General features: G+C 40.8%; 1 protein-coding gene across 2 annotated transcripts in view; it reads right to left on the reverse strand.

Moving 5' to 3' along the window:
* The window catches only part of grin2c (glutamate ionotropic receptor NMDA type subunit 2C), a 59,388-nt gene that overhangs the window by 15,675 nt on the left and 17,115 nt on the right, over positions 1-26,598 (reverse strand). The window contains exons 1-3 of one of the 2 annotated variants that reach the window (XM_023957265.1): positions 25,716-26,138; positions 11,660-12,261; positions 4,764-4,878 (exon numbers count right to left, since the gene is read on the reverse strand). In XM_023957265.1, coding sequence (XP_023813033.1) covers positions 4,764-4,878; positions 11,660-12,261; positions 25,716-26,138 — 1,140 coding nt within the window. Of the gene's footprint in view, positions 1-4,763; positions 4,879-11,659; positions 12,262-25,715; positions 26,155-26,598 lie in introns of those variants that run through there. The other variant, XM_023957264.1, reaches the window with a different exon arrangement.

Consider the following 26,598-nt stretch of genomic DNA (forward strand, 5'->3'; position numbering starts at 1 on the left):
TGAATCAACAGTTAAAATTAAAATATGGAAATGCAGTTTGGAGTTGATGTTAGCAAAGATAGTAGATACTAAATATAATTTTATATAAAACCAATAACTGGATGCAGCGTCTCGACATTGATGTCATCACTCGACGCTGCTTTAGCAGCTTTTTCTTGCTCATTCTCTGTTTTCTCTGTCATGTTTCTTACTCGTGTGATAGACCAGGTTAGTCGGGTTGGAGTTTGTTGTTGGGACTGGTGTTCTGCCATAAAAAGCACCCCTGAAACGAAGAGCGCTGTGTCAGACAGCCGCCTGTAGATGACTGTCAATGACATGATGCCAATGTCTGAAACAGATGTCGATAGTAACTGTTCTTTATTCAAAGAGAATAGACTGGATGTTCATGTTTTGGTGTCCTCTGAATGCACACGCAAAAGTAATTAAAAAAAATCTGGGAAAACAAGGACTTTAAAGTGGAAGCCAGTCACCAAACTCATAATATTTACTAATAATGTCAAAGTTTTGTACCGTCATTACCCAAACAAACCATATCGTATGCTAGGAGTTAGCTTTGTGAAAGGGTTGTGAAAGAAAAGGATCAATTAGAACTTTTTCCACAGGGTTTAAGGGTGGCCAGGACTCTGCTGAAAAACTACACCTGGGAGTGTAAAAGGTCCAGAAGGCCACCAGTTCTTGAAGAACTTTGATAGCAGGGAAAAGTGTGTGGACCTTTTTAGCATAAAAAGTTCAACTATTGTACTTGATTTCTTAACCTGGACAACAAGGTAACTCACATTTTTCATTGAACACCCTTTTGTTACACTTATTTTCACTCAATTGTTACAGGTAAAAATACATTTCCTGTCATGACTGAATAGAGATCGTCACATAAAGATGCATCCATCAGGTTTGGAGATATTCACCGTTCCACTCTACAAAGAACCATTGGCTTTATGTGAGGATTTTACTCCTTTCCCCCTGGCGTTCCAAACAGGAAGTACCTGGCCTCCAAAAAGTCAAAATCCCATAGACTCGTTCCATTGGTCAGAAGAAAGATTCTTGATCTGATACTTTTTTAACATCTTCTTGGTAATCCTCATTTGTTTCATGATATTTTTTTCCTGTAGTTTGTTATTCAAGTTATAAACTGACCAATCAGATACCTCAATGAAAGCAGCCTGCTGGCTCCAATGTTCAACGTTTAAAACGTTTTGACAGATTGTGTGCAGTCTTCCAAAAAGCTCACTCCTGATTGGCGAGAGTAGGTGCCAATCAAAAACTTTGACTGTGATCGAATTGGACCAATCTCAGCTTATTGACGAAATCTGGCTCCAACATGGCGGTGCCCATACCGTAAAAAACTGGCGACTGAAGTAACTCATTTTTAATGGGATACGTCCATTAGTCCACTTCTCAGACACAGTCAATACCAAGAAACATCAGTTTCTCAGTGATGCTTCTGCAGTGACTCGCCTGTTTTGTGTAAAAGGTTTTGCAGAGTCCACAAAGCTGGAATATTTAAAGCTCAAACTGCAGAACAACAGAACTTTGTAATTTCTGCTGGTCAGCACGAAGAGGGGGGGCTTTTTCTTCTTGATATTTATGTAAAACTCAATCGCACTGAACCTGCTATGAAAACCCCAGGCATCCTCAGAACGTGTTTGTGTTGGAAAGAGAAAATGTCAGAAGAAAAAGGAAGGTCTGAAGGGCTCGACTTTGAGATCCAAAGCTCGGTTCTTGCGTCTCGACACCATGAGAGTCGCTTTTGTCAGACGAGTCGCTGTGCGTCAGATTTGCTTTTTAAAACATCCGTAGCATTGTTTCATCTTCACCTCTACTGTCGCATTTACACATGATGCAGAATCTCCAAAAGACAGATGTCACAGATGTCAAAGAAATAATGTTTACTGTCTTTATAGTTGACACTCTAAATGTCAATAATTCCTATAAAGACGCAAAAGAAACGCTGGCTAAAACAGGGAAGGAAGCATTCTCATGCCCGCAGCTCTACAATAATGTGTAATAAAATATATGTGCTGCTAGGCTTCCATTCAGGAAATGAAATTAGTTTTTTTTTCATTATTCTCAAATCCATTTGGAGCACACAGATGATAATTTCAGGGTTTGAGTACATTACAGATGCACAGCAGCCTCTATAGTGTATAAACGGCGATAAGAGCTCTGTCAGGAGCACTTCACGTCCTTCTCTCTGAGGCCTGGTCTCCCCGTCTCTTTTGTCATGCTCTTCCTCCATCTTCCTCACTTTGACTTTCAGTTCTCAGCTCCGGTACCCTCCGGGGAGAAACAACTCCAGAAAAATCATGTGATAAAAGCGTTGTGGCGATGGGGGTTTAATAAGTGAAAAAAAGCAAAGTATGTGCTGCTGCTTGGTTTATGTGTGTGTCTGGCAGCTTACACACACAGGTGATGTATGGCTGTAACAGACCGGCTGGCCTGCAGAATGAAAAAGCTGGCAGAAAGGCAATCCACAGAAGGAATTGATTTTCAGCCTGCAGAGAAAATGGGTCGGAGGCGACGCAAAGTTAAGCACACAAAACGGATTGCCTCACGCTGAAATTTAGTGAAATGAGGAAAACGCTTTTCTCCACAGGAACAGGAAATATACCGTTTTCTTTCCTCAAAGGCAGGTTTACGAGAGGGTCAGACTCATGGAGATGAGGAGGGCTGGAATTACGGAGGGACTGAAAGGAACAATCGCTGAAGGCGTCTGTCTGCAGTTTCGTGTATTTCAATTAGTTCCTTTCTGATCAAACATGACCCGTCCCAACTACACCTGAAGGGTAAGTCTTAGCAAATAAACATAGATAAAGCATGAATAGGCCCGTTCACATGTTTTCCGTTTAATATTTAGAGTCCAATCCTTTGTCTTTCACCTTCCAGTTAACCTTAAAGTCCCACTCTGATCATCTTTTGATCTATTTTTAAATCGTTACCAGAGATCTTTTCTTAGTTCTTAGGTTATAGTTTAGTTAGTTTTTTTTCTAGGACATAGTTTCTGCAGAGCGGCAGGAGTTTATTAGAAATTCACCTCTGAGTTGTGCTTGGACCCGTTGGCGTGGAGCAACCCCGCCCCCCCTTCCCCTTCTTGTTACCGAGAGCTCAGTATAGCTCGTGGCCCACCCAGCGTATTTTTTTCGTCACAAATACGATCTTTTTCCAATGCTATTTTTTTGTCTGCGCCTAGCTCACAAGAATTTGAATAAAGAAATGCTCAGAAATTCTGTTTTAAGCTAATTCATCAGAAAAAAAGGCCACAAAAACATGTGTAAAACATTAAAAACACAATTTTCTTTAATGTTCCTCATTTCGATGCCTTCCGACAAAGTATTGACTTAAAATGCACAATCCTGGAATCAGCTGAGGAATCCTTTCAGGTGTCTCAGACACACCTGTCCTTGTTGCTGTTCATGCAGAGAATCTGGTCATCTGACTTTGATGAGAAGGTTCTGAAACTTTTCTCCAGGAGTTGTGACATCTGAACAGCACTGATGGCGTAACTCTAGAAAGATTATTGGTAATTAAGTCTTTGTCTTCCGGTAAACCATTACTGGTATTCAAAATGATACAGACAGACAGATAACTGCCGGGGATTGAAGTATAAATTTAAAAATCATTGAAACACCCATTCCTCGAACATAACTTTCCATCCAGTGACTATGTTCCAAACTTTTACAACGTCCAGAAACGAGTTTGATTTTCTAAAACAGCCACGAATTAGACAGGCTGGTGGCGTAATTCTCTCCAAAGTCATTTGACAAAAAGAAATTCCATTCACTCTGGAAATTAGGTTTTAAGAGTCTCAGGATTAAATCTTACTGAATGAAAATTAAGATAATAGAAACAGTAAAATCATGAGCTGCTTTTTCATTTAGGTTCTTAAAAAAACGGCTTTTTTTAACACTTTCTTGTGGCATTAATATTTACATATTATATATTGAGAAAATTAAGCTCAAACCTGCATTTCTGAGTATTTCTTTATTCAAATCTTTGTAAATTGGGAGCAGACGTGGGGGGGGGCTGGGCGGGGCCCACAAGCTCCAAGCTCCGCCCCCTTTCTGATCATCCCCCTGCAGAAAAACAGATCCATGAACGTCTTTGTTTTCCTGGTCTGAGCAGGAATCTGGATCTAATCTGGACGGCTTGATTGATCTGATATTGCTGCCATTTTTATTGCACCACCAATGTTAGATTGGGAGTGTGAGGGGCTGTAAGCTAGCGGGAGAGAGTGTAAACAGTGAGCTCTGGTAAAGGTGATGGGAAAGGGGGTGGGACCCCCAGCTGTTTGGTGATCTCCTGCTGCTCTGCAGAAACCATGTCCCAGAAAACGACACAGGTGTTTGGATTTTGGATAAAAACAGAATAATCATAACTAAAGTTCCACATCAATCAAAGGATGATCGATGTGGAACTTTTAAAAGAAGAGTTCTGCAGCTTTTGTTCCTGCGTGATGTAAATAACTGACTTATTTTTAAAGTATCGTTCCCCTTTAGGGTAAATCGGTGCGGAAAATGCTGCTGGCTTAGCTGTACCTGCATCTGTCATGTACTCAATCTGGGTAGAAGTGTTAGGAACGACAGGGTCCCACAGCTGGGGTTGTCATGGTGCTGGTGTCACTGCAGGAGCCGGCGTGTACTTCCTGAGCGCTCACTCCTGCAGACATCATGTTAAAACGGCCTGTTCTGGCGGCTTTCTGTGTCGGCTCTCATGGGATCACAGCCCAGCCTGCAGCCCACAATAACTGCGTTTCAGGGAAAGCTTACCTTGTCCCACTGCCTCTCTCTGTCCAGAGTGATTATGATCATGGCCGGATTCACCAGGTATCCGTTGCTGTTGAAGGAGAAGTCGTTGTGTTCCCATGTTACGTTCAGCATGTGCCTGAAGACAAACAGAGGCAGATGTCCCTTTTTGCCCTGATGCAGTTAAAAAAAAACCACTTTGGTGTGACACAGAAAATGGACCCCAGAGCTACTGTTCACCTGGGTCTGCATGTTGTTTTCTAATTGGTCTTTGGTTTCATGGGTTAGCAGACACTTTCAAAGTCGTTTCGAATTTTTGCTTCCCTATTCACCAAAACACAGTTTTAGAACTCTCCAACCTCAAAGGAGCTCTGGTTGGGCCGATGCTGGAGTTCATCAGGGTTTAGGGTTCTGGTTTCTCAACACAGCCCAGTGTGTTGACACATACATGATCATTCTGCTGTTGGTAAGCTTGTTGACTCTTCTGTTTGTTAGCTGGTTCAATGTCCAGCTGCAGTCAGCTGCAGGCAGCTGTGTCCAGACTGATTCACTCAAAAACCAGGATTGTATGGTTGTGGCTGTCCACCAGCTGCTGCACCTCCGGTCCTTGTCATACCAAAGCTATTGCCTTCACATCTGTAAATGTCACATAAGACCACAACTTTTCTCACAGTTTCCACGTATAATCCTGTATGACCACTTTCCATCCGTGCAATATGTCCGTCGAGGGCAGTAGCGGTTTCAGGAAAGGGCAGTACGGGCGGTTGCCCGGGGCGCCAAATCAAAAGGGGCGCCGGCTCAGCGCTTGGAGAAAAAAATCTGCCGCTTTGATTTTCTATAAACTCTTATGTCATGGCACGGTGTTTGGAACGGCCTATTACCGAAGAATCAGAGCCCCCTGGAGCAGGAAGAAGCCCCTGGCTTCAGTCTGCAGACCGTCTGCAGACCCGCCGCAGCTAGGGAGATCTGTGAGAATGTCCCGGCACGCATACAGAGACGCATCCGCTAAGCTTGGACGCCTTTCGTGACCTGCCTTCCGTGCTGTACAGCACACCGCCCCGCGAGAGAAATGAATTTTGACCAGCCCAAAACCAAATTCATGCTAAGACCTGTCAGCCGAAACCCTCGACTGGCTGACTGTATTTTATTATTTTATGATTTTGTGTATTTTTAACTGTGCTGCATTTTACGATTTTCCTCTTTTGTGACTGCTGTCAGTGAAAAATGTTATAGAAATAAATAGCACTTTGCGTTAAAGAGCTTAAATAGTTTTTTGAAGATTCCTAAAATAATTGTAAGTATTAAGGCAGTGAAATGCAGATTTAATGGATGAAAACGATTATGTTTTAGCTCTTCAGCTCAGGAACTTTTATTTTGAATTTTTTTTTCTACTTGATCAAACTCATTTAAAAACTTCAGCTCATGTTCCTTGTTGAAACTGGTCCCGGATTGTGACGTTAATCCCTCGCATCGCGTGTCACGTTCCACCTGTGGCGCCGCTCTCGGCTCGGCTGAGGTGATGAAAGCCCGGTGCGAGGAGACCGGCCCCCGCCTGGTCGGTGTGAAAAGCCCATTTAATCTGGCGGCGTGCGGTAATCTCATTAACAGGTGAGGCCTCTGTCTGAGGAGAGTCAGGTGATGAATGTGAAGAGAGCCAGCCGCTCTGTTTGATGTGACTGCAGAGAGAAACAGTCAGGTCAGAAAAAATAGGTGGGGGTCTGCTGTGCCTTATCAACAGGGAGGGGTTTGTCTGGTTCCCAGCTTGTTTGAGGAAAAGTGCCGTTTCAGCCAAAGACCTCATTGGTTTAAAGCAGGAGTTTGACGATAGATGGCGGCTTCTCTGTGGTGTTTGGACCTTATAACCCAGAACCGTGATTTAGACATTCTCATCACTGCTGCCCCCACCAGCCAGAAACGGTTTCAGGAGAACCTTTCTCCACCAGAGAACCTTTGCTGATTGAAACATCTCTGACAAAATGGGACCGACTGGTTGCTCTGAGGCACAGATGGCATCAGAGTGACGGAAAAACCCCACCCTCACCAAAAACCCTGTTACCTCACGGGTGGGGGTGGGGGGTCAGCTGTGGTTCATTTGTGACAGGTTCCTCTTGGAACATGCAGATCAGAGCTGATCCACTCAAATCACGAATCAGACGTCAGGATTTGTTGACGTCTAAGAATTAAACCTATAAATATTTCAGCTTTTAAACTGTTTTTTTTAAACAATGGGTTTAAAAAGATTGTTCAATATATCCTTAAAAGAGGAATTCTTTTAATATAATTTAAGTTTTTCTCCTCTTTTTATTCTTATTTTTTTGCATTCAGCTAATCTAACTCAGACTTTTTACTGGATGTCCTAAAGGTTTCATGGAGATTCTATCAAACTCTGTGAACTGTCGTTTAGTTTTACTACGTTTACATTCGCTTTCTGTCTTTTTAACCTTGTTCTCGTTGATTTGAGGTGTTTTAGCTAAAAACGTTGCTCTCTTTAGGTTTGGGATGAATTATGTGTTTTCCTTAAATTTATTTTTAGACTGTATTTCTGATTCGGTATTTTTGACAATTGCATGTAGCATTAAAGTAGCAAGTCCCCCCCCCCCCCCCCCCCCCCCATTTCCCCTTTTTGCCCTCCTCACTTGCTAAGCAGTTGCCCTCTCCCACTCTGCCTATGTCACTCTAGCCAGATCTGAACTCATGACAGACTTTCTTTTTTCAAAACAGCATCTTTTCTGTTGCTTTTATCGCCATAGCAACCATGTTGTTTTTTTGGTCAACTGTAGGTAAGAAACAGGTTTATGTGGTTTTTAGAAACATTAGAAAAAGTAAACTTTTGGATTTCCTTGGCATCAGAGGTTTTCTGTAACGAGGCCCACATTCTTAATATTTTCTATAGTTTAGTTCAGATTAAGCCAACGATTCATGTATTAACTTGTCACAAATTTACAGTACAAATATGGCAGAGCAACAGGGAAACGCCACCATTTTGAGCTTGCCATACTGATGCTCGAGGAGTCAGGAGGTGATAGATGGAAATCTCTGGGGAGTAATATTAATTATTTTAAAGGGTACTAAAGTTTTTATCATTCCCGAGGTCAACGACAGTTCGGTTTTGGTTGCAGACTCAACCCGATCATGAAGATCACTCAAACAAGAGTTTTCTTTTCCCGTATTGTGAGAAAATGTGAAAATCACCAAATTTTACACTTTGCTAGAGGTTCTGTTGCCATCCTACACACCTTTTTGTTTTGGGTCCATTAGTGGATTTAGAAATGTTTTTTTGGAGCTATTTAAAAGATTATAGGCCCTAATATTTTTTTCTTGACATCATTGATATCTTTTCTTTTCTTTTCTGGTGTTTCCACATTTGGGTGAATTTTTAAAGGTTGTGGTGGGGATGAAATTTCCTCCCAAAGACGCAAAAAGAAAGAAGAACTGTGAAGACAATCTGCTCCTTCAAAGTAAAAACACAGAGCAACAATTCTAATAGTTTTGACAAAGTATAAAAGTCTAGTCAAGATCAAAGGTAAATATAGGAAATGGCAGTTATAGCTGTTTGGTAGCTCTGTGCCCTTTAAGGACCAAGGACAGTTCCCTTGCTGTGTTCTCAGGTTAAGGTGTTTGCTGAGTCATTCCTCCACATCATCTGGCTCAGTTCCTTCTACTTTTTGCTGGTGATATTTGGTTGAAGAGAAGCATTTTCTGCATTGAGTCCACATTTGAACATTTCCTGTTTTTGTAATGTACACAATTAAAAGACATAAAGAAAGTCTGCTTTTCCGGGGAAAAGTCAACTTTGTTGTGAGAACAAAGTACGCGACTGGTTTTACGTTGAAGACATTTTCCTGATTGTTGATTCTCATAGTTTTGGTTGAAAAATAAGCTCGATTCGGAGTTCCCGTGTTGGATAATCCCCATAAGGATCATTTGAACTTCATCTTGCAGATCTCGGGGCTTAAAGGCAGAAACTGCCTTTCAGGTGCTCAGATCTTTTTTGTTTGTTTTTCACACAAGTTTTTCACCTCGATTTTCTTCAATCAAGGCAACTGAAGCAGAATATCTGACTGGGCATTTCAAGATCTAGCTGTCCTCTGGTTCAGCAGCTGTTTTTTCTGTGTAACATGGAGCAAACAACAGCAAACTTCGAAACCATCAGGAGCAAAAGCTAAACCAGAACACCCTGGAAAAAACCCTACAGGTGCTCTTTTGGGGCACTATAGTCCAAAGTGACAGAAAAGTAGCTAGACTTTGATATGGCACCACATAAGCTCTAAATTTAAGGTTTTCTTTTCTCATTTCAATTCCAATTAACCACAAAAGACTATAAAGTGACTTTAAAAAATGCAGATTTTAAACGCAACACATTTAACTTAAAAGAATCAAAATATGCAAATAAAACAAGTAAAAAAACAACAGTATTTTAAAAGGGATGCTCTAAAATCAAGTCATGTGACATGGCTTTAAGTCACTGTGTTTTTACCAAATACAGAGGTGGACAAAATAGTTGGTACCCCTCAGTTAAAGAAAGAAAGTCCACAATGTTCACTGAAATGACTTGAAACGTTCTAGAGTAACAATAAATTAAAATTTAGTGAAAATTAAATGATCAAAATCAGCCATTACTTTAGAGTTGTTGATATACAGAATTATTGAAAAAACAAACTAATGAAATAGGGCTGGACAACAATGATGGTACCTCCATAAAAGACTGAGAAATAATTGCCCAGGGGGTCATGATGAACTCAGGTATGTCCTTTAATTGACATCACAGCTGTTTTCAAACCCATAATCAGTCTGTCTGCCTATTTAAAGGGAGACAAATAGTCACGTTGCTGTTTGGTGAAAAGGTGTGAACCACACTGAACATGGACAACAGAAAGCCAAGGAGAGAATTGTCCCAGGACATTAGAAACAAAATTATAGACAAACATGGTAAAGGTAAAGGCTATAAAACCATCTCTAAGCAGCTTGAAGTTCCCATGACGACAGTGGCACATATTATTCAGAAGGTTAAGACCCACGGGACAGTAGCCAACCTCCCTGGACGATGGAAGAGGAACATTGATTACAAATTGAGGAGACGGATAGTTGGAACTGTATCCAAAGAGCCCAGAACAACCTCCAAAGACATAAAAGGTGAACTCCTAGATCAAGGTACATCAGTGTCAGATCACACCATTCGTGGTTGTTTGAGCCAGAGTGGACTTAATGGGAGACGACCAAGGAGGACACCACTGTTGAAAGGGAATCATAAAAAAGCCAGACTGGAATTTGCAAAAATGCATGTAGACAAGCCACAAATCTTCTGGGAAAATGTCCTTTGGACAGATGAGACCAAACTGGAGCTTTTTGGTAAGACACATCAGCTCTATGTTGGTAGACTCAAAAATGAAGCATCCAACCAAAAGAACACTGTCCCTACTGTGAAACATGGAGGAGGCTCAGTTCTGTTTTGGGGCTGCTTTGCTGCATCTGGCACAGGGGGTCTTGAAGTTGTGAAGGTCAAATGAAATCTCCAGATGATCAAGGCATTCTGGGTAGAAATATGCTGCCTAGTGTCAGAAAGCTTGGTCTCAGTCTCAGGTCATGGGTCTTCCAACAGGACAACCATCCAAAACACACAGCCAAAAACCCCAAGAATGGCTCAGAGAAAAGCGTTGGACTATTCTGAAGTGGATTCTATGAGCCCAGATCTGAATCCCATTGAACATCAGTGGAAGGAGCTGAAACATGCCATTTGGAGAAGACACCTGTCAAATCAGAGACAACCGGAGCAGTTTGCTCATGAGGAGTGGGCCAAAATACCTGTGGACAGGTGCAGAAGGCTCATTGACAAATGCAGAAATCGTTTAGTTGCAGTGATTGCCTCAAAAGGTTGTGCAACAAAATATTAAGTTATGGGTACCATCATTTTTATCCAGCCCAATTTCAATAGTTTGTTTTTTTAAATATTTCTGTTAATCAACAACTCAAAAGTAATGGCTGATTTTGATCATTTAATTTTTAATACATTTTAATTTATTGTTACCTATCAACGTTTTAAGTCATTTCAGTGAGCATTATGGACTTTCTTTCTTTAACTGAGGGGTACCAACTATTTTGTCCACCATTGTAGAAGAACAAAATTGGACTAGAAGTTAAAGTAAATGTTCTCGTTAAGGTTCCCTAAGTGCTTATTTTGTGTCACTGAGTTCCGATAAACCGCACCAGAGTTCATCTGCAAGTCAACAGAGAGCCTCATTTTCTAGAGCAGGGGTCTCTAACCCCCCAGGCGGCAGAGAAAATATTACATAATTACATTTTTGTTTTATTCCCAGTATTATCCAACCATATAAAGGATAAAACAGTATGGCTGTTTTATCCTTTATATGATTTTGACTCTGGTTTTTTCTTTTCTTTAAAAACCAACGGATTCTCTGTGCTACGTTCATCTCTCCAAAGCAGGTCAAGTCCTTCACCTCGGTCTTGTGTCCGATATACATCTGCTGCTGTTTCTTCTTAAAGCAACTGCTAAAGCTTGAAACTCCAAAGCAAAATAAGCTCACAAAAACAAACGTCTTTGGAAAGTTTCTTCATAAAGAAAAGAGTGGGGAGACAAAAGAAGAGAGATCTGCTTCTAACAGAAAGACCAGGAGACTTTACTCAAAAGATGGATTTGTAGTAAAAGCTGTTCCAAGGAATCAAGCCCGCAGAACCAGAAGGACCGTCAGAGGAAACCAGATCTCGACTGGTCTGTTGCATCGTCTAAATCTCCAAAGCAGGTTCTTATGCGAACGTTTGATTTGTGTTCAAATATCTGCCAGGATTCCTGAAACTGGACACGTTTTCTCTGGAAGCAGTTTGATCTTTTTTTTTCTCACGTGACTCTGGGCACCATAGTGCTATTTTTAGGGAAGTGATCACAGAGAGCTTCAGTCACGTACCTGAACAGTGTGTCGTTGATGACTGACGGCTTGACGGGGTTGTGACAGTCGCTGTGGCCTTCAGGAATGAATCCTCTTTCTTTCCGGAAGCTCTGGACCCCTTTCACCACAATGGCCACCCCGTCCCGCACCCTTTTCCTCAGACTCATCCTCCAGCGGTCCGTGATGATGCTGATGAGCCCCACGGGGAAGCTGTCAGGTGGGGGGATATCAGGGTTCCCCACAGCCATACTGGGAATAATCCAGATGTAGCCTGGCCCCACGAGCCCCACCTCGGAGGCTAAGGAGAACAGGTACTGGGCCTCCTCGTGGGAGCAGTAGACCAGGATCACCTGGGCATCGATCTGTTGCAGCAGTCTGCGCGCTCGGATGTCGTTGGTGCTGTCGGCAGACATCTCGAAGGTCAGAACGTCCTGAAGGTCCCACATGAAGTAGCTGGTGTCAGTGAAGGACTTGATGTAATCCACGTAGGTCTCGTAGCCGGGGTACATGCTGGTCACCACCACGAAGCTGTCCCAGTTGTACTCCTCCATCACCTTGAACATACCGTTGATCTGCTGCTCGATGGAGGAGCCCAGCTGGAGGAAGTTGGAGCCTTCACCCTGCAGGAGGAGGAGGAGGAGAAGGAGCATCTCCTTTAGGACTCATTTAATGAATTTAAAAAAACTCAATGCTGCACAAGAGGATCTTCTGAGGTGCTTGTGATGTCAACAACATCAAGCACGCAGCTTTACTCTCGAGTCGAGCCAAACATGGAGTGAGGCGGCTGGTTGTACTGCTCTGTAATGCAGTTCTGACAGCAGCTAAGTGGCTCTGCTTCATTCTGCTCGTCCAGGAGCTGCAGACTCATTCATCACTTAAAACCCCACAAACGGCGTCCATGCTTTCAAATTCAGAGGGATAGCGCCTTCGGCGAGCCTGAGGTTTCCATTTGTCTTTGTGAAAGTGCAGTGACCTTAGGAGAAAACAAGCGTGTTTGTTCTGTTTAATAAGATATCAGAGGACGAGCAGAGCCCAAAGAAACCTCCAGTGGTGCACTTTAACATTTCAAGTCTCTGCGATTCAAGCAGAACAGCTGCAGCTTCTTTAAACATTAAAAGAAAAAAACATACTTTTTTCTTATTTGTCATGTTTGATGTTTGAATCATCACATCAGGAGGGAAAAAAAAACAATTTTTTTTTTTTTTTTTTCCAGATCATCATTAATGCACAGCTGAGATGTCACTTAAAGGCTCCACTTGAAAAAAACATTTTGGTTGCTGCACCAACTAAAAAATTAAAAACAATATTTTTATTTCACAAGTTATTTAATAACATTTCTTCTTTTTTTACTGATTTTCCTTAAACTTATAAAACTCAGTTTTATTATCCGTTATGTTAAAGTGTTTTAAGGATTTTGATCATTCCACAAATATCTGAATTTAACGTCAAACTTTTTAAAACTAAGAATAACAAGAATTTAAACAAAAGGTTCATGAATCAATTAGCTTAATGGCAAAAATCCTGTCAAATTTAAATGGAAGCCTTTAAAATATGAAGCAGGAGTTCAAAGATGTGTGACTAGAAACCAAAAAGTGTAAAATCTGAAGCTCGGCTGGTTTCTCTGACAGGTGTGAAAGCTCTTTGGGGCTAAATGGCTGCTGTCTCTCCCCCCCTGGGGAGGGAACCACTCCTCTCCATACTGAGAAACCCCAGAGTTCAGGAAACTGAATATAGTGACTGTTATCCTCACACGCAGTGGAAGTTTGGTGTTTTAAGGATGGGATTCGGTGTGTAAAAAGAGTAAGCTGAGGAGGAGGAGGCTGTTTCTGGAGGCTCCTTCAGCCTCGCCGTCAGGATTTTCTTTCTCCTTAAACCTGCAGGGATATTTGCACAGGCTGCAACCTGTGAGGCCCAAATGTTTGCTTAACGATTCCACCTCTGCAAACATTTATAATGCTAACAGACCAAAGTCAATTCATCAGAGTGCAGTAAAGAGACAGTACTCACACCTTATGAACGACTAGTGTGGCTGAGGGACACTGTACCACAGCATCACCTGTACGTCACCAGTGTGTCTAACTTCCACTATCCTTACAAATTCTTCACGATAGCACACACACAACAATTTCCATTTTCGTGACGTCCCTTGAGGCGGCCGTACGAGCCTCAAGGGACCTGCAAAACACACCTGCGCTCCTCTTGAGATGAAGCCACTCCTCACTTCAATTCTCCAAGGACAACTTAAAATCTGCAAGACCCGGACAAGTCAGCCGCCATGCGGGTGCATGTGGCTACAGCTTGACCACACATTAGAGAAAGTCACATTTCTGTGAGTCACAAAAGCCTCAGAATTCGCCGTGAACATGAGGGAGACCTAGCCGGCTTCTGAGGAACGGTCTGACCCGAGCCTTTGTTGTTGATGCAGCATGAAATCCACCCACTGATCAGCAGGAAATGTGAAATTAGGACTGCAGCTTTTCAGGCAAATGGAGTGGATGTTTTCCACAGATTGAATAGTTTTGACCCTTTCATTGTTTGAACACTAGAAGCATTCACACGTTTTCTAATCTTCTTCTGAACGTTCTCTGCTCATCAGACCTCCAGCTGTTTCTGCCATTCTGGTACTGAAATCTTCAGCTCTTTCAGAAGAACTCTGCTGGATCTTTTACTCATGCTTATGCTTTTGGAAAATGAAGCTTTTTGGTTTGAAATGAATCGGATCAGTTGGAAATCGTGTGTGTTCTCTTTGAAAGACTGGACATTTAGGCTCTCACTCGTACGTTGCTTTTCACGACAAAGAAGATTCAGACTTAAAGAATTCACACAGCAGAAACGCGTCAAAATGTCTTTTTTTTTAAATACACAAAAAGAAATCTGCCAATGAGGTTCAAGAATTCATATTTTGAGAAAATAATTCTAGTCAATGAGACTTGTTTTCTTAAGCTAAAATTATTTTTCCATTTGAAAACTTTCTTAATGACATTAATTTAGTTCAAAAACAGAAATAATATAGCTTTTCTTAATCTTTTCAAGATGAAGTTTGTGCAGCGGAAATCAGCAACTTTGTTAAAAAAGCCCTAGAAAAATTGCAAAATTTGAGGGGATAAAAAGGCAAAACTATAAAGAAATTGTAAAAATTAAAACCAGATTTAGAAATGTTGGATTTTTTTTAGCACTGTTCACATGAATTTCAAATAGTTTTGGAATTTTCTTCAGCTTTTTTAAAGTGGCCTGACCTTCATGGTACTTCAGCATCTTCAGTGTTCACATTCAAGTGGATTTTCTTTCATTTCAAGAATAAAACATAAAGGAAAATCAATGTTTTCAAAAGTTTTTATCAGAGCAATCATAGTAAATAGAGTAGCCAGAAGGAACTGCTGTTTCGTCTCCATAGAAAGTCTCTGTTTCTGTTCCTTTGTACGTTATTGCTAAACTTCACCACACAAATAAAACAGAGGAATGTTGTTTCTCTGGAAAGATGGTGGTCCACAGCAGGTCCGAAAAACTGAAAGTGCTTTCATCTCCGCTGGTGTTTCATCCCCGGAAAATGAACATTCTCACCTCCAGCAATTTCTGCAAATATTTGATAAACTGCATTATTTTGCAGAGCGGCGGTCTGCCGGGCGCGCGGCTCGGTGGGAAACTGAGAAGAGTAATGCAGACTTTTACAAGTCGCCACCAGATACTTAAGTCAGAGATGTTCGGCGTGGAGTGCAAACGGCGTGGTCGTTAACATTCAGCTGATTAAACATCAGACCGACATTCAGATCAGGTGATACTGCATTTCTTTTCATTTTCCTTTTGCTCTGAAACACATTTATCCAAACATCCATCAGCATGAAAACACGTTTTTTTCTGCAAATACCCTGAATCTGCATCAGCATCGGTCAGCTGATACCTGCTGACCTGATCTTTTCATGACCCTCCAGTCATGACCCTCCGGGGGGGTGGGGGGGGGGGGTCCATGTCCATCTTTGGCCATTTTTTTTTTTTTTTTGGTCCTTTTTTTTTTTGGTCCTTTTGTTGATCCCGGTCTCAAACAGACTGTATGCAATCGTAGGACGACCCTTCAGAACAAAAAAAGGTTTTCCAAACTTTAAGCACTTTGACAATTATTATTCAATGAGCATGAATTAAAAAAAAAACCTGTATGAACTAAAATAAAATTTACAAGATTTTTAAAAAATGAGCAATGTTGTCAAACTGTAAAAAACTTCAAAGTTAACCCCTTTCACACCATATGTCATTAATTCACAATGTACTGTTCAATCCGGGGCCCCACCTTATTTAGTGTCACCTTTAACAGAAAGAGAAGATTTTGTTTTTTAAAAACTGGAAACAAATTTAGGAATGAAGAAGTTAAAAATGGTAAATTCAAATAAAATTAAAACAAATGTTGAATATTCAAATTGAATCATAAAAATAACAAACTATTTTATTGAGACCCATAAAGGCTTCTAATAGATCATAACAATTTTAACTCTAAATATTCATATCTGTTTTTAAGGCTAAATTCAAATCTTCAGCCTCCGTTAAAATGTTACGTTTGAGTGGCTCTAACAAAAGAAACGTTTTGTTTCAAATGAAATACTTTGATTACCCAAACTTTGTTGTTGTTAAAAAAAAATAAAAGCTTTTTTTTAACGGTAAAAACTAAACTCTTTGTCCAAACTGTCTTCTGTCAAAGCTAAGATATCCCATGAACGTATCCAGTTCCCTCAGTTGAATCCCTCTTCCTCTCGCTGAGTCCATCTGTGAGGAAGACTTCTGGCATCAGCCCTTCACGGTGACATATGTCTGCCTCCGCCGCTCAGCAGGAAGTGTCCTAGCTGCTGACGTCACCCAGATTCTGCCTGGTGACCGGAGACGGACACTACCTGGCAATCAGCCACTGCTTACAAAACACAGACTGCAGTTTATCCAACAAACCAATTGAAACAAAGTTTTTCTTATTTTTAGGGCCATGTCACACAGCCACTATGTACAATTTGTGGATATGCACAGATGAAAAGTGGTAAGATGTAAATATTAATATTAATACAGAAAAATGTGGTTCTTTATGCGGAATTTTCCCAGATGTATCACAAATACATACACAAGGAACATGTAAGCCTGCGCTTCATTGACTTTTTTCACTTTGAAATTCAGAGCAAAGAGCAGAAATCCCATTGCGTCAGCACCATGGTCAGTTCCCTCAATCCCATTGCGTCAGCACCATGGTCAGCTCCCTCCACGGGCCCTTGTGAAGCTTTGTTTTAATGAAACAGTCAGATTCCACTGGTCCACACCAGTTCTAAGTCAGCCGCTAGGCGCCAGCTGAGGCAACCCGTCAAGAGAGCCGCAACCGGGGAGATCGGCTAGAAGTGCCTACACCTACTGTACCTCCCTCCCTCCCACGACCCCCCTTCCAAGCAACGCCAAAGATCGCTCAACACAGTCTAGACTGCAAGAGGGGTGAAAGATTGGTCAATTTATATTCCTGTCATACAAAACGCGAGCCGTGCATCAATTGTACGTGATTATTGCGCTGCTTATATGCAATATATTCATGCTTTAATTACGTAATTTTAACGTGATATGTATGTCACATGCGAGATACAAAAGTTATACATTGGTGGTACATGCATGAAAAATCTGTTAGACATACATGGAACGGTTGTGGACAGCCACAATGCGTATGCATCTCGCAAAAACAACACACAGTTACGTAAGATTTACATAACAATAGCGTATAAACGTCATAAAACATGCATAAATTGTATAATTATGAATTGACCAAAAATTTCAAACAGCTCAAAAGACCCGTTGACCGAAACCCTCGACGGACATCTGTGCACATCGATCAATGACGACCTCAAGAAACGCAGGATTTACTTATATGAAGCATATATACGAAAGACTGAAATTTCTTTGTAGAAAATGCGCAAATTGTACTTAGTGGCTGTTTGACACGGCCTTTAGGTTATGATAAAATATCTGGGTTATCTGGAAAAGGTTGACATGCTTAATGAGATGTTCTGGAGGACAAACTGTATGAGTTTTTATTTATAATTGCTCAAAGATGAAAATAATGTCTAAGTTATAGTTATGGAAATCCACAAGTGTGAATTTCAGGTTTTTACAGGCTGAAATGTATGTTTGCTGTGAAAAAACAAAAATCAACATTTTCCTTTATGAAGCCCAGATGATCTGATCATCCGTCTGCATTCACACTGAAATGAAGCGCAGCAAAGTTTGTCTGCAAGTGAGCAGACACTCTGATTCTCAGAGCGAGCAGAGTCCTGGTGAACTGTGACAGCTGTCTAAAGCAAGAGGAACCTCAGAGGAATCGAACCCAGCTTTTTCTCATTTTATTGTGACCCTCAGTGTGAAATTAACCCTCACAGTGAAGTTTTGAAAGGTTTTAAATCACAGTCTTCAAAGCACTTTGTAATCCACGTTTTGCTCTTTTTGTAAATCTCCTTCATTGAGGGAGTTTGCCCCTTACCTCTGGCATTAGTTTTGAAATGTAGATGTTTCAGTTCCAGACAAGTGAGATCAAAAAGCATGGAGGACAGACGGAGCTGCTCCAGTTCTGAGAACAGCCCGGGGCTCCTGTTCATGCAAAGACAATCAGGTTCGTCTGCTGCACACTTTGGTTCATTTGAAGTGTGTGATCAGTCGTCCCGCACAACCAAAGCCTCAAAGGATGCTTTGAATCCAGGCCGTGATATTGAACCAAATGTGTGACGATAAAAGCAGAGCTTCTAAGACTCTTTGTCAGTAATAAAGTACAAGAATCCCTTTGATTGTTTAATTACATTTGAACATCTGTCAGTCAGTTTTTTTTATACTTTGCTGCAGCAGAAACTTTGGAAATGGAAGCAAAGATAAACATGGATGAAAACAATGTTTTTTTCTTTGGTTTTGTTTTTAGATATCAAACATGCTTAAAGTGTTAAATCAAAGACTAGGATGAACCAATCTACAGTATATAAGCAGCTTGGAGAGAAAAAAAGTTCAAAAATTTGGAGCAATTGTTAGAAAATGGAAGAAATATCAAATCACTGACATTTCTTTTTCTTAAAATAAAAAAATTCTAAAATTAAAGTCTATCCACCTGTGGAGACCTAGCAGCACCTCATGCAAAGTTTCATAACAAAATAAAAATGTGCATAAGTGCATGTTTTGAGTTCCTAATTTAATATCCATCCATCCATGTTCTGAATCAGCTTTTGGGGTCTTGGGACTGCTCAGGCCTGTCCTAGCTACTGTTGGGTGGAGGCAGGATTCACTTCATGTTCCATAATTTTTTCAATTATTATTATGAAAATTTATCTTTGAATTCACGTTTTTTTGTTAAAATGACCGAAATGCAGAAATGTTACAACTCAACACAATCCCACACTGATCCACGGACATGAGTCTGGTTATCTGTGAACTGAATTTGTCACCTTCAAGATCAAGCTGCTCTTTTTTTCATAAGTATGAAAATGTATGAGTTTCATCAGCTTATGGACGACCACCGACAGAGAGCCATAAATCAATCAACAGGTGGCTTCCTGATAGAGGTGGCAGAAAAATCTGGAAAGTTACAAACCAAAACACAGTTTGCTCTCTGATCCATACTAAACAAATACTGAAATGAAAAAATAAAACTTTAAACATTTTCAGTCACTCTGGGTCATTTAGCAGATAATGTAACCAAACCAGCTTACAAATGCGACATAATGTGGAAAAAGCTCATGAGGCTCCATAGGAACCAAAAAAAGTATTTTATTGGTGATTTTTTTTTCATTAGAAAAGTTCAATTTTTACTTAAGAAACCCAACTGACCTACATTCACACTTTAGATACAAAGATAATAAATATTGTTGAAGTTAAAATAGTCTTAATTAGAAGGACGTTTAAAAGTTTTGTTTTTAATGGAATTCACATCTACTTTTTGGTCCATGCTGTGCTCCTGGTAGAGTGAGTCAACCAAAACACCTGCATACGGTGGCCGAGAGCTGCAAGACACATTTAAGATACAACAACAACAAATCCCAGTACGAATGAACCAATACTGAAACACTACAGCAAATCACGTAACAAATGACCGAGTCTTGAAACACAAAAGCAAATCTGGGTACAAATGACCAAATACAGAATCACAAAAAGCAACTCCGTTACAAATGACCGAATCCAGAAGTTAAGCCGCCGGCCGGCAAGTCCAAGACATGACAGCAGAAGATGGAGAAAAAATTAACAAAAGCGAGCAGCTGCTACCGCAACGGAAATACCCTTAATACCGGATATGACACAAAAGCTTTACCCTGCTAAACATAGTTATAAGTTCTGTTGTAGTAATGCAATAAAAAAGAATGCTTTTGGACTGTTTCATGTACTAATAAAGAAAAAACATAAAGAAAACTGGAATAAACAACTTTAAAAAAATCATTCATGAATGGTTTAATATTAATCCTTGAATCGTGATCTCAATACATTCTAGAGTCAAAGTACACTGTATAACAAACCTACAGTACACAAAGTGAAAGGACAGTAGTACTGGAGCCTCACTTCTGTTTGCAAAGTTCTCACTTGTGGTTTAAAATCACTAAACTAACACAACATTAAGGTCTTTAAGCACTAAAATCTCTAACAAACACCTTGACAAACACTAACAATGGAACCAAACAGTAAAAAAAAAATGTCCATAAAACACCACCCCCACTTCTTTCTTTGCTGTGAAACATGTCATTACAATATTGAAAATTGGTCAAATGTTCACGGATTTCTTTCTTTACTTAAAAAAAAAACAGTATTTCTTTTGTGGGTTGCATATCTGTGACTTTGCTGTACAGTTTGAGTGTAAATTTCATCAGCTTGTTTTTGTTTGACTTTTGAAGCTAATGCTAACACACGCTAATGTCAGTTTGTTTTGGCTAAAGTTTGCTTGCATTCGAGTCGATAAAACCCCTAATCCCAACACTGTCAGCAGAGGAAGTAAGTAAATTTAAAACCATGTTACTTATAAATTAAAAAAAATAATGAAATGTGCATTTGTAAATGTTTAGCCTAGGAGCAAACTAACATCCTCCTTTTGTGACGATTAGCTCTAGTTCACACAGAAGTGTGGATGAGTTTTTACACCTGCCGAAGAAAGCATACCATATTTGTAAAGCAGCTCTGATGGGATCAAGTGAGCCATAGAAGGAAAAATATATTAGGTTCCCAAAATGACGACAGTCCCGACACAACGAGTGTTAGCACAAGAAAGCTGTCCTCATAAGGTAACAATGATAAGTACACACACAGACACACACATTCTCAAGCGGCTGAATGAACTTTAGAGAGCCAACATCGATCGATCGATCCGATCTCTTTGTTTGGCCGGAACCTGATCTGTTTCTGTGCGTTTCTATCTTCAGTTTCTCATGTGCTGTGTGTCACTCTATTATCAGAACATGATTGTCAATGAGATAAAACACACTGAAGAAGATAAGTCTATGCTTAGATTGGAGGTAATGAAGGATTCTTCAATTTGCTGTCCTTAGGGCTCACTTTTCAAATTCAGCAGGAGGCATTGATATTACGTTGTGTTTTTATTTTTCATTTAGGTCAAACCTAAGAATTTGCTCCAGTTTGACTGACAGAATCAAAGAGCTGCAACATTTCCCCCGATTTATGTGACTCAGAAAATAATAATCTGAATCTTATTGTGACTCACTTTCATTGAAAGCACTAATTAAATCCATAGATGTTACTTTGTTTATGATTATCTTAACCGATGACATTAATTCAATTTTCCTGACAGTTTAAGTGAAAAAAACGTAAACACAGGTTCACATGATGGTTCTGGAGAACATGAAACAGACTTCTTAAATGTAATTTTTTTTCATTTATCCTGTAATGTTAAAGGGGTTTTACCAGAAGAATATTTGCTGTAGTTTGCTGCCTTGCTTTAGGGTATTTTTGCAGGTCAGGTTGTGGCGACGAAAAAACAAAAAAAAATTGTAGTGAGCCTTAAAAATGTTTTTTATTTGAATATGCAATAAAATTGTCTCTGTAGAGAACCACAAGGCTGATTTACTGATTTTCTTACATCTAACCTTTTACTACAAAGGTATTTGTAAGGTCTATGGTGTGGTGTGAAAAGTCTGCAATTTATTTTTCCGTTTAAAAGGGATTATTTAGTGGTCATGTGACCTGTGTGTTTCGTCTGCGTCAGAAGGCGGGGCCACAAAAAAAACCGATCAGATCACCTGGTGGGCGATGTCAATCAGAGTCCTTGGAGGGAAGCAGAAGATTTCGTCTGGTATCCAACTGGGACCGCTGGTATTAATAATGCATGCACTTCCTGCTCTGGCAGGCAAATTAAAAGCCTTCGCTAAACAGCATACATTAATGATCTCAATTTCTTTCATGGGGATAATTACTAATGAATGCCAGTGATTCATGTGAACAGTTGCCAACTCATTTCTGTTTATTTGTTAATTTATTACGGTTGATTTGCTTTCTCTGTCCTTACATACTGAGCCGTTAAAATGTAAATGAGCTGCATTAACTGCTGACTGACACGTCCCTCATTACTCCAGAGAAACTGCGCTGACGGCAAGATCAGACACGTTTTGTAAAATGAGAGGAAGCCTTTGGACTCCTAAATAACTGATTTTTTTCAGTTCAATGTCGTGAAGCTGTTTAACATTTATTTGCATGTTTCCTCTAAATCCTTTAGTCTGGCCTTGAAAGTTCCCTTTAAGTCTGAAATTCATTTCTTTCATGTTGCCCTCTGAGGCGTTTCTCAGAAAGGCTTGTTCTTAGAAGGTGGTGGGTTTTTTTTTTTTGGAGCCGAGTGTTTTCTGAGCGCACATTGATTCTGATGGAAGGAAAAAAAAAACCTGTGGGGACGGTATCTGGTTGAAATATTTGACCCAGTTCAGACTGAAGGTCGAAAGGATTTTTATTGGCCTATATTTGGAAACGCAGAAGCAGTGAGAAGCAGGGAGTCTATTAAAATGTCAGTCTGGCGGTTGGAGCGCGTCCTGTTGGTGCTGATGAATTTCCCAAAGCAGCAAATCGCTCAACTTGCAGATCAGATCGCTTTGTGTAACTGCATTTTTTATGGGTAACTTTGATTAATGTTGCTGTTGAGTCTGGCAAGCCCTTTAATCTCATTACAACCACAGTTATATGAGAGACAACATGATGCATAAAGGAATTAAGTAAATGTGAAGGTTTTTTATGAATTAAAAAAAAAATCACAAATCTAGAAAAATCTCTCGTTGCTTTTATACCTGTGTTGAAATTTAACTTAAATACATTTAAAAAGCAGGACTACACAGAATATAAATTACATGTAGCAGTATTTTTATGGGTTATGCTGCGTTAAATAACATCTGCCAGTCAGAACAAATGAGGTCGTTTATTTAACTTTTTTTTATTTAACCTCTTTCTTTGCATTTAAAAATACCTGTTTAGAACATCTTCAACACTCATGTAATTGTTTTTGATTGAATTTGGTATCTTTCCTGCCTTTTTATTCCCTTCACCTTAAACTAACTGCTAAGAGGTGTAATAAATGTCTGTGTATGTTTGTGTGTGTGTGTGTGTGTGTGTGTGTGTGTTTGTGTGCCTGCTTGTTGTCTTGTATATTTTAAGTTCTTCATTGTTTTTGATATATGTAAAGTTTGCTGTATCTGTCGGTATTTGCTTGTTTGTTGTATCTTGAGGACCCCCTTAAAAACGAGATGACACATCTCAAGGGGCTTATCCTACAAACAAATAGATGCGAAAATGTGACAATGAAAAATGATTCTGCCAATTGAGACTACATATTTTGCCGTCCAATTATTCTTAAACACCTGGCATCCCACGAAAATCAGTTTATGAAACCCTGAGCTTCACACGCACAGCTTCACGAGCACATAGTGTGTCCGTTGTTCTTTATGAATTATCTTAATTTCCTGTTGATCGCAATTTGATTTTCTGTTTTACAGAAATCAAATAGTCTGCCGAACGGAAGAACTCTGTGACCTTCCCGTGTCCTGTAATAAGTGTCCAACATGTTACTACACTTTATTGGGTCCACGTTGAACCCGGTTGGACCCCCTTTAGCTCTCAGAACCGCCTTAATCCTTGGTGGGATAGATTCAAGAAGGTTCTGGAAACATTCCTCAGGCTGTGGTCCACATTGACATGACAGCATCACACAGTTGCTGAACATCCATGATGCTGATCTCCCGTTCCACCACATCCCAAAGGTTCTCTATTGGGTTCTGGTGACTGTGGAGGCAGTTTGAGTCCAGAGAACTCATTGTCATGTTCCAGAAACCAGTCTGGGATTATTCCATCTTGAAGACATGGAGCCTTATCCTGCTGGAAGGAGCATCAGAAGATGTGGTCAGAAAGGGATCAGAAAGGGATGGACATGGTCAGCAGCAATAATCAGGTAGACTGTGGTGTTGGAACCATGCTCAACTGGTACCAAGGGGCCCAACATGTGCCAAGAAAATATCCCTCACACCATGACACCACCACCACCAGCCTGAACCGTTGATACTAGGCAGGATGGATCCATGCTTTCATGTTGCTGAGGCCAAATTCTGACCCTACCATCTGAATGTGGCAGCAGAAATGGAGACTCATCAGACCAGACAACGTTTTTCCATCTTCTATGGTCCAGTTTTGGTGAGTCTGTGTGAATTGTAGCCTCAGTTTCCTGTTCTTAGCTGACAGCAGTGGTACCCGGTGTGGTCTTCTGCTGCTGTAGTCCATCTCCATCCAGGTTGGTCGTGTTGTTCTTTCAGAGATGCTCTTCTGCAGACTTTGGTTGGAACCAGTGGTTCTTTCAGTTCTTTTTGTCTTTCTATAGCTGGAACCAGTCTGGTCATTCTCCTCTGGCCTCTGGCATCAACAAGATATTTCTGACCACAGAACTGCTGCTCACTGGATATTTTCTCTTTTTCAGATCATGCTCTGTGAACCCTAGAAATGGTTGTGGGTGATCAGTAGATCAGCAGTTTCTTAAATCCTCAGACCAGCCCAGATTTTTGTTTTATTCCATAATCCTGGACTTATTTTTCTGAAAAGACTGAATTTAATAAGAGAAAAAGTGTGAAAATGGTAAAGTGATTTTACAGCCTTAAAACATCTACAATTATTAGAAATAATAAAAAAATGTGTGGAGTTTGCATGTTCTCCCTGTGCCTGGGTGGGTTTTTCTCTGGGGTCTCCGGCTTCCTCCCACCATCCCAAAACATGCTTCATAGGTGTGCACGTGAGTGTACATGGGTGTGTGATTGTGACCCTACGACAGACTGGAGACCTGTCCAGGATGTCTCCTGCCTTCGCCCATAAGTGGCCGTGATAGGCTCCAGCATCCCCGTGACCCCGAAAGTCAACAAACGGATTAGAAAATGAATTAATGAATAATAAACACAGATATTTTCTATTGTGCTATAATGTGGCATATTGACATCTATCACTGCCTGGATAGATGATCATTAATGTACATCGTCCCAATCAAATAAATGAATAACTAGAATTTCTTTAAAAAACATCCAACAGAAGTATCTACTGACCCGATCAAACTTGTTTGATAGTAAACGTTGTCACATGTTGTGTTACACTCTGCTGTAAGAATATGGAAGGGGCTTCAGAAGAAAAGGCATTTTGAAGGATTACGCCGTGTTTATGGAGCTGAGCCCTTTGTGAGGGGTTTTCATGCACTGAGTGCTGCTGCTAAGTCCCCCCCCCCCCCAGCTCTCTGCTTGTTTGCGTCATTGTCGAATCATGTCGAGCCATTTTCCTCACTCCATGTCAGAGCCCAGGTTTGAAACCCACATAATTTGTAGATTAATTGGGTTGATTTAAAATGACCTTAAGATCTATTGTTACGTTCGATTTTATTGCTTACAAATTTGACTGACGTCTGACCAAAGAGTAAACTTGTGAAGTACGATCCACTTGATGACGGTGAATTCTAAAAGGCAACACTTTTGCTTCTATTTGGTTGTTAGTTTTTTACAGAATTTGTTAGAAGTTTGAAAAATTGATGGAAAGCACAAATATTTGTGGAATTTACTCAGAGTGCTCAACTGTGCCCCCTACTGACCTTGTATGGCAGGACAACGGCAGATCCTCCACTAATTCCAACAATCGGCACGGCAGTCTGAGTGGAAATGAAGTCCAAGATCTGAGCCACGGCCTCGGAGCCAACGTTGTCCTCGAACACCACGCCATGGACGCGGTTGGTGGAGAGCGTGTCGCAGATGCGTGTGAGCAGCGCACGTGGGTTGGTGTTGTTGACCAGCACAGTGATGGGGTTCACCTCCAGGGGCAGGTCAATGAAGTTTTCCCTACTCAGACGCCCCTTAATCTCGGTCTGGTAGGCTGGACCGCTGAACACCACGGCCACGTTCACAGAGGGCGTGGGGAACCCAAAGGGTCGTCCTGTAGTGATGTGGGCGTTGCAGAACAGCAGCAGCAGCGGCGGCCACCACAGGGAGTCGCTCCAGCAGCCTCGATGAACGCCCATCTCAGTCACCTACTGCCTGGAAGAGAGAGGACATAGAATATCTGTACGTTAGATCGGAGTGCTTTTGGAGTTAGATCTCTGACTATATATGAAAACTGGACAAAGTTACTCCTCCCCAGTGGCGTTCCAAACAGGAAGTGCCCACTGGGGGCCACTTTGACAATGTTTGACAGATTTGGTGTAGCCTGCTTTCAATTGGTAGGGGTGTGGCCTTCCAACAAGCCCACTCCTGATTGGCCAGAGTGGTTGCAGTAGAAACTGACTCAGTCCAATCACTGCTCTTTGGAGTCTGGCTCCAACATGGCGGTGTCCTTTTTTCGTGAAAAAACGGCGACTGAATTGACTTCATGTGGTTTGAGCTGGAAGTAAACTATTTTCTATGGATGACATCACATTCAATCAGTGCTAGACACTAGATGAAGCCCCACCCTCAGTTTACTAGCATTTCTGTCTATTGGAA

The sequence above is a fragment of the Oryzias latipes genome, chromosome 8 (genome assembly GCF_002234675.1).
Source record: "Oryzias latipes chromosome 8, ASM223467v1".
NCBI classification, from domain to species: domain Eukaryota; kingdom Metazoa; phylum Chordata; class Actinopteri; order Beloniformes; family Adrianichthyidae; genus Oryzias; species Oryzias latipes.